Consider the following 8572-nt stretch of genomic DNA (forward strand, 5'->3'; position numbering starts at 1 on the left):
GCTAAACCAGCCTCTTCTGGAGCTTGTGTCTGGCTGAGAAATGGGCTTAGCAACAGGAAAAATTTCAGATGATAGACTCAAACAACTGTGTTACCTGCATTTGTGTGCAGAACATACAACTGCTGTATTAAGATTAAAAGGATTTTAGAGATCCACCACAGATACATAAAGTAAAAAAAAAAAAAAAAAATCTTCTCCACCACATAATCATGAAAAATAATCCCAGTGGAAGAAATCATTACTTTCTTAATGTTTGCAGAGTGCTCAGAGAATATAAGATATCCTATAAAAGACCATTTAACTGTACACTTAGGATCTTTGTAACTTCTAACTATGCAAACTTCTATACCTCAAATGTTATTTTTCTGTATCATTCTGTTGAGTAAAACAGAAGTAGGTATCTGAATGACAGGTGCTTTTTGCTTGTTGTCTCACTGGGCCAAACACCAGGAAACTTAATTCCAATTTCTGATATGAAAGCTAAGAACCCCCACCACAAAGTTACTTCTAGTAGAAAGAAGTTCTCCATTTTTAGAAAGAAAAATATAAACTAAGAGGGGGTAATGACACCAAGTGAGTTTTGAGGTAAATTTTAAACTAAAAATTAATTCATAATCATATGTAACTATTTGTTCTTAAAAATTTTGCTCCTCTTTATCAATTTATTCTCGCTTAATTACAACTGCATGTTACAGAATCATCCTATAATGAGGATACCTTTGGATAGTACCTTTAAAATAAAAGTTGCAGTAATAGCTTTATGTTTGGTAGTTCCTACTTTGGTCATGTGAGTACAAGGTTATACATCAGACTGCTTGCCTGTTATTTTTTGTGCTTTGGAAACCTACAGATCAGTTAATTGATGCTTCAAGAACAAATGTGCAGCAAAACACATTGGAAAAAAAAATGTCTTTACCTTTTGTCAGCAAAACTATCACTCCTTCCTGCAGTGACTTTGCAAGTTTTACTTTTTTCATAACAAAACCAAAATCCAGTTGTGGTCACTTAGGGACTCTATTCTCTTGTTGGAAACATGTTACTGTCAGCACTGTAACTGCAGATAAACCCAATCTTTAGAGCAGTCCTGCTATTCACATTTGCCTCAATTGCTGAATACTTATTTAACTAACTTTACCCACTTCAAAACCTCGTGCTTGCTTGAGTGACAGAAGTATAAATTTTGGCACTGCAAAACTTTCTATCAATTATTTCTGCCTTTTGGTACATGCACCTTGTAAGCAAATATATTTTGGGTTCTCTCAGGAGCTGTTGTGGTTTAAGAGCAAGTAACAGCATGGAGGCAAAATGAATTTGGATAGCAAAACACTTTAATCACAGATGTTGCAATTTTATCATTTACACCACCTGCCTGTCACATGGAAGGCATGATGTGTCCTGGGACAGACAGTGTAGGGGTTCCAGCCATGTGCATGGTTCTAGGGTCTTTTGGGTTCATCCCCACACTTGTTGATGCTGGAGAGAAGGATTCCTGGTTCTGATGCAGACCCCCCTCCCCAACTCCTCCACCCCTTTTCTTTACTATGTTTACCTCTGAAGTTTCCTCAGCTGTAGGACCTGCTGACTATGCCCTGCAGACCACCCTGTCGGTTCTGGTTTAGCTGCACCATTGTCTGAGCTCGCCATCAGCTTCTCTGACGTTCTGGCCGAGTCTGCACTGTTATTGAGTACACGTGGTTGATCACACTTCACCTATTCTAATACAGCAACCAGTTAACCTTCCTAGGCTGGTTAGCATGGCTAACAGCACCAGGAATCCCATCTGCATTACAGAAATGAAACATTTCCTTTCTGTCCTGGTAAACCTGAAGGTTATGCAGTCTCCAAGGGCCAAATGTGACATTCTGGTTATGCTAAAATAACACAGTCACCTCCCACCAAGGGGCTTCTCTGAAAATTCAACCATACTCCATTTTCAGATACCTTTCCTTCTAAATGAAGTAACTGAATGTTGTCCAAGTCACACCCACACTTACTAATCTCCCATCCACAGATGGCCACTGGGAGTTCACAGCTCATCCCATCTTCTAATTAAAAAACCCCATCATCAATACAGCCAGGGGAAGTGCTGTCTGCGCTCAGCACACACTGACACCAACAGGTAAGTCTCAGGACAGATACACCCCTACCTTAGCTTGTCAGGCCAAGTTCACGAAGTTTTAACTAGACATGGGCACCAAGTTGCTAACTGACATCTTTCTTAGTGCATTTAAAGCAAAAAAAAAGTTACTTTTTTGTACAACATACAGGTAAGTATTTTATTTTTACTACACTGAAAATGGCCCAGCTGCCTGATTTTGCATTTAGAAATTTGGTGATATGGTGCAAAATTGATCTTATTTTCTTGTCATTCTATTACTAAGTGAAAAAAAAGGGAAGAAAGAATTTAAAAAGCAGCAAATATATTATTAGCTATACTGAGACTATGCCGAATTTATTTGATACTGCATGCCAGCTGCAGCAATCAAAACAGGTGACTGATGTAAAAGCATAGGAAAAACATGCAAAAGCACAAGTCTTGTTTAAAGTCTCTATATAAATATAACACAGCCAGATCCTGTGAACCCCACAATTCCAAATTTAAGAGCAAAAAACTTTAAAAAGAAACTTAAAGATAGACTTATTTCTAAGTACTCTGGATTTAAAACACTGTGATCATGCTACAAGAGAAGAGGCAACCACTATATTCTAAACCACACAGTTAAGACAACTGAAATTCAGTTCAAGATAATGAGCCCAGTTAAACTCTTACCTGGACAACATCTTTAAATCAGAGCTTTTTCTCTAAGAATAGAAGGCTAGGTACTTTGACATACTTCTATCTTTATTTAACAAGTACTTTGTTACTTTTCTCTAAAATTTTTAATTGATTTTATCTAGTAAAACTGTTCAGTTCTGTAAATAGGACTCTGGCAAAGTTGTACACCTCTCTAGAAATAAAATCCAGGAAATGGGAGATTTAATGCATCACTAGTTTTCCTAGAGTGCTTTACATACGTAAATAGAGCACATCAAAGAACTGTTTCTTTTTACATTTGGGTTTGCCATTGACACTAAATTGGGAGGAGCTGTCAACTCCCTCAAGGACAGAGGCCCTGCAGAGACCTCGACCAAGAGAGATGGGCAATCACCAACCATATGAAATTTAACAAGGACGAGTGCTGGATGTACCTGGGACAGGGCAACCCTGGTTGTGTGTATGGACTGGGGAACAGGAGGGGGGAGGGCAGCTGTGGGAAGGGACCGAGGGGTCCTGGTCAATGGTAAGCTGGATATGAGTCAGCAGTGCCCTGGCAGCCAGGAGGGCCAAACATGTCCTGGGGTGCATCAGGTCCAGCATCGCCAGCCAGGCCAGGGAGGGGATTGTCCTGCTTTGCTCTGTGCTGGGGCAGTCTCCAGTCCTGGGGCTAGTTTTGGACACCTCCATATAAAAAAGACATTAAGCTTTAGAGAGGGTCCAAAGGAGGGCCATGAGGAAGTGAGAGGGGAAGCCTTATGAGGAGTGGCTGAGGACACTAGGTTTCCTCAGCCGGGAGAAGAGGAGACTGTGGGGAGACCTCATTGCAGTCTTCAACATCTCTCCACTCTCATGACCAGTGACGGGCCTCGAGGAAACAGCACGAAGCTGAGTCAGGGAGGTTTAGGTTGGGTATCAGGAAAAAGTTTTTCACCCAGAGAGTAGCTGGGCACTGGAACCGGCTCCCCAGGAAAGTGGTCAGAGCACCAAGCCCTGCCTGAGCTCAAGAGGCATTTGGACAACACTCTCAAGTACCTGGTGGGATTCTTGGGGTGTCCTGTTCAGGGCCAAGAGTTGGAACTCAATACTCCTGATGGGTCCCTTCCAATTCAGCATATTCTATGATTTGTAGAAACCATTTTCATTTTGGAAGAAAAAGGCTTTCTTCAACTGCAGAATTCCATCAAATATAATTTCCTGCAATTCTGGTGTGTACAGGGGATTACACAAGATGCACGGCTTTCTCACAGATATTATAGTAAACTCTATTGCAACTACAAGACTCGATATTATTACCAAAATGATGTTTACATTTTGGAAGGGGCTTTGACTGCAAGATGTCCACTCTTCCAGACTTCTCAGCTCTCTGGAATGAAACAAACAGCTCACTGAAGCATTAAACCTTACTTATGCTTGGTTTGCTTTAGTTGAACCCAGGTGAATAAGAGTCATAACGGTAGTATAACCGTGAAGCAGGTCATCCTTTATGTCATTACATTCTCTTAATACGAAATTCCCAGTAACTATTCGATCACATCCTATTTCCCCATGTCCAAAAAAGCCAAAGAGGGGTACGTTTGGAAAAAACTTCCTAAATGCATCTGCTTCCATATTCCTTTTGGTTTTGTAATGCCGATATCCTCTGCCAACACACGCAAACATGAACCCAATGGTGTTGTGCTCGGGGATGTTTGCTGCTTTGAGACGTTGCATGGCTGCTTCTGCTGTCCTCTCATCAGCCACATCCTGGTCTAACAGGACAGTGGCACTCTGGATCTGCGGACCGCTGAAAGCCAACCCAACCACACCGCAGGCATCACCGGGCTGGGCATGGTTACTGAAAGGCAACAGGCATCAAGTTAGAGAACGTTTTGGGGAGACCACTTCTCGCCTGACTGAACTGCTGCTGCGGCAGGGGGAGGGACAAACCAGCCAATATTGTGATTCTGATACCATCCAGAGTTAAAAGCAAACCAAAGACTTCACATTTTAGCAATGTTTTTTTGTAACAACCTTTCACAGTGAAAATCTTCCACATCCATTACTGGCTATTAAGCATAAACTTGTTCCACACATGCCAAATTCAGCAGTTTGTGTATGTCACAGCTCTGCAATTCCAACTAAACCATCCGTTAAGACAAGCAAAGGCACTCAGGATTTATACATGGAAGCAGGACAGCAGTCAGTAAAGTCAAGTCAGTAAAGGTTTTGGATTCATTTCGCTTTAAACTGGTTGGCCAGGACACACGTGGTTAAGTAGTTACGTACTTAACCTTTATCTGCAGTGACTTTATTTAAGGTCAGCTCTCTTATCTGGGGCAATGGTGCAGCTGGCAAAATCAGATGCAAAAAAAATGTTGGTATTAGTATGGACTCCAGACCTCCAACGGCATGAGAGGAGCCTATGGGCATGGCTGCACTGTGCTCCAGAGGACGGAGTGCCACGTCCTTCAGCCACCACAGTGGATCAGGTGAGCTCCTGGGGCACAGCCCCACTGTGTGTGCAGCTACTGCTCCGTGCTGTGAGCTAAACCGAGGCAGATAGACAAACACATGTTCACATCCTGGGCTCCATCACAATGGGGACTCATTTACCTGTACTCCAGAGACGAAATGCTGACTGCAATAAATACACAAAGGTACCTGAAGCTGGAAATCTGCCTTTTCAGTGGGTTTCTCCTAGCTGGGTTTCCAGAATCCAAATTGTAACACAGCCATACAAAGCTTCCAGCTTTTCTGGCTAATCATAATGTAGCAGTCAGGACACTTTTCCCTTTAAGAAATTATTATTTTACTGCTGGTAAAGGGCATTTCCAATACGACTAGAATGCTATGGATCTGCAATGTTTCTCTCACTTTAAATCTTTTTAATCATTTACCTCAAAAAAAATACCTACTTCTCAGAGGTCAGTGATGTAAAGCTCTCCACTTGTCCCCCAGCCAGGATGATACTTTTCTCATTCAATGGATTGACTATTTGATGAAGAAATCGAGTAGCTCCAGTCTTCCAGGAGTTGTAGCCAAACAGAAGAACAACACGAAGATCTGGGTTATTCTTCAGACCTACAAACAAAAACAAACACCGATCCTCTTATTTTTAAATCCTGATCTCTGAAGTCCAACCATCCTAGTTTCTCCTCAAATAATACATCACACCTCTCTCTGAACAGCTCTGCTTGAAACGTAACTGAGGTAACTGGAAACTGATACTCAGGATAACTTAACCTTAGTACTCCAGAGACTGGGAGGAGCAGAGATGCAGTTACCAGCTGTAGCCCCACAGAGCCACAGAGCTCTTGGAGCCAGTACAGAAGCTGCCAGTTCTATGCAGAACTCCAGTCTGGCACCTCAGAGAACAGCACAGCACCTTCACAAAAGCCCATGTAAAGGAGAGAAAAATGACATACCTGCTTCAGCAAATTTACTTTCATCAAAGACCCTGTTCTTCATGTCTTTAGAAAAATGGAAGGTATGAATTTTCACCCCATCAATTTTGGGAAACAACAGAGCAAACCCAGCTTCGCCCTCTTCAATTTCTTGAGGCTGATTGCTACTCGAACCCATCGGGGTAACTACAGAGACAAAACCAAGCATCTTGTGTTCAGGGATTCTAACACTTTCATTTACACTGTAACATGGGTAGAAACAGGTTGAACAGCTCAGGTAATATAAAACATGACAATCTATTTCCATAACAACTTATCTAATTGCAAACTGGTGTGATTTTTTTGTTAATGTTTTGGAAAGATGAAACATGTGTAAGTCCTGCTGCCTATGGATCAGGCTGAAGTCAGTTTTGACAAGGAGACATGGATATATTTACACATATTTCCCCAAACACACCGGATATGAAACATTAGGAAAACAAGAACAGTGCAATACAAGCCTTCCTGCCAACTTCTGCAGGCACACAGACATACTCAAGTTTTTAAGGTGCCCTATAAGCATGTGATGACAGTATAAAGCAAACTGACACAAAAATTGGGAATGTATTATTAAAATATGGTAGTAATGATCAAATACCTTACTTATGATGTGGGAAGTGGATTTAAGGTGAGAAACTATAAAAAAACCAACTTTCTAATGATAAAAGAGTGAAGCATGAGAAAAAGCCTGCCAAGGGGGCTGTGAATTTTCCAGTTACTGCATATGCCTCCTGCTAGACCATTACAAATAGGTATATACCAGGATGCCCTGTACAGTTAGTCACAATATGACTGAAACATATACATAAATCCAAGCAACATTCAGCAAGTACATTAAGGTGCCAGGGAAAGCTGCCTGCCGAATTAAATCAACCTTTTTAATTATAACTGCAATACATGAAGTAAGCGCCATGTCACTTAGCAGTGACACTGAACTCCTCAAAACTGAAGCCAGTACTGAACAAGGTGGGAGACGACACCTTCAAGCTGATCTCTCAAAAACCCACACATTTCACTCCTACCTACAATCCCTGGGGTGACCAGTCCAAGAACCTGACATCGCTTTGGTAACAACTTTTCAAGTGCAAGTGCTGTTTCTTTACTGTTTCTTTTTCTGGCTGTTAGAAGAAGAGACCGAAACAAACCATCAGAGAGCAGTAAAAATGTGTTCTGAGCAAATCACACAGCCAACCCCGTCCTGTTTAACCAATGGTGCCCATCAGTGGCCGCCCTGGTAATAGCACGCAGGTTTGTGCTGCTGCCCTCTGAGAGCACAGGGCTACGGGCAGGCAAACACACTCAGTGTCCTCCACAGAAGGGAAAGGAACCCATCTGTGCACATTAACACAGATCTGTGAGCTGCTTCGTACCACAAATGCAACACTACGTGGTCGTAGTTTCTGCAGATTTACTTTCCACTGAAACCAAAACTCAGAAAATTCCCTTTCAGCTGACTGTGCTCTACTTACATCCCATGTGTATCTTGAAGTGGGGGTGAGTTAGGTCCAGGCTTTACCTTTCTTTTGCTCGTGACACTCCTCGTGCCCGCTGAACGTCTCCGCATCAGCTATGTAGAGCACGGTCTGGGGCAGCACGTGCACCTTCTGCAAAGACACAGGAGGAAGAGTACACGGGATGAAACGGAGTGGAGGGAAAATGGGGGCAGAAACCAAGGAGAAACTGCTCTCGCTCCACCAGCAGCCCACGGTGGTCCCCTACCCCCTCACCAGGCTCCTGTCAGCCAACAGACAACCTCTCGTTAGCCTCAGAAGTGCCCAGATTTACCTAATGAATTGACAGCACAGGCAGGGAGCTGACCCAAACCTCAAACGAGCAAGAACAGCTCTACAGACCGGTCCCATGACTCTGCTTCGTCTTTTAGCACTATCGAAACTCCTTGCATTTATGGTTGTCGGCTTCTGCTATTCACCAGTGCTGATACTGGGAAACAGTGTAGAGGCACTTCGGGCCTTTTTTGTCCCAGTTGGTTTAACACTGATCTGTCTACTGCTTAAGACCCTGACAAGAATCTCTGTGTAGTGAAGACCCAGCATCAGGTTAACACTGGAAAGGAATCCTGCCAGAGAAATCCTGCAGTGCTTCCCCTGAGTCTCCCAGCCTATAAGGGTTTAGCTCTTAACAAGATTGCCAAGATGAACAGATGTGCCCTGAACTGCAAATCCTCAGCGTTTTGATCAGTGTATTAACACGCAACACTTGGAACTGTCAAAACCACCTACGCCTCCGAGCACGCCCCTTTTGCCAGGCGGTGGGAAGAAGCGCGTTAAGCGTTTAAACGAAGGCACTGAGCTCGCGCCCCCTCAGGCCGCCCCTCGCGCCCCCTCCTCACCTCCAGCTCGCGGGCCAGCGCGCGCACCAGCGCGTGGCTTTC

At 43.2% G+C, this 8572-nt stretch overlaps 1 protein-coding gene across 1 annotated transcript; it reads right to left on the reverse strand.

The window, feature by feature from the left end:
• Positions 1 to 1306: 1306 nt before the first annotated feature.
• FBXO22 (F-box protein 22) lies at positions 1307 to 8566 on the reverse strand. The gene is made up of 6 exons (XM_017745170.1): positions 8531 to 8566; positions 7697 to 7784; positions 7203 to 7298; positions 6163 to 6327; positions 5653 to 5818; positions 1307 to 4592 (listed from the first exon to the last, which is right to left on the reverse strand). Exons 4-6 carry the CDS (start codon positions 6317 to 6319, stop codon positions 4163 to 4165), a joined length of 753 nt encoding a protein of 250 aa, XP_017600659.1. The 5' UTR covers positions 6320 to 6327; positions 7203 to 7298; positions 7697 to 7784; positions 8531 to 8566; the 3' UTR covers positions 1307 to 4162.
• Positions 8567 to 8572: the final 6 nt, after the last annotated feature.

The sequence above is a fragment of the Corvus brachyrhynchos genome, unplaced genomic scaffold (genome assembly GCF_000691975.1).
Source record: "Corvus brachyrhynchos isolate BGI_N302 unplaced genomic scaffold, ASM69197v1 scaffold309, whole genome shotgun sequence".
Classification (NCBI taxonomy): domain Eukaryota; kingdom Metazoa; phylum Chordata; class Aves; order Passeriformes; family Corvidae; genus Corvus; species Corvus brachyrhynchos.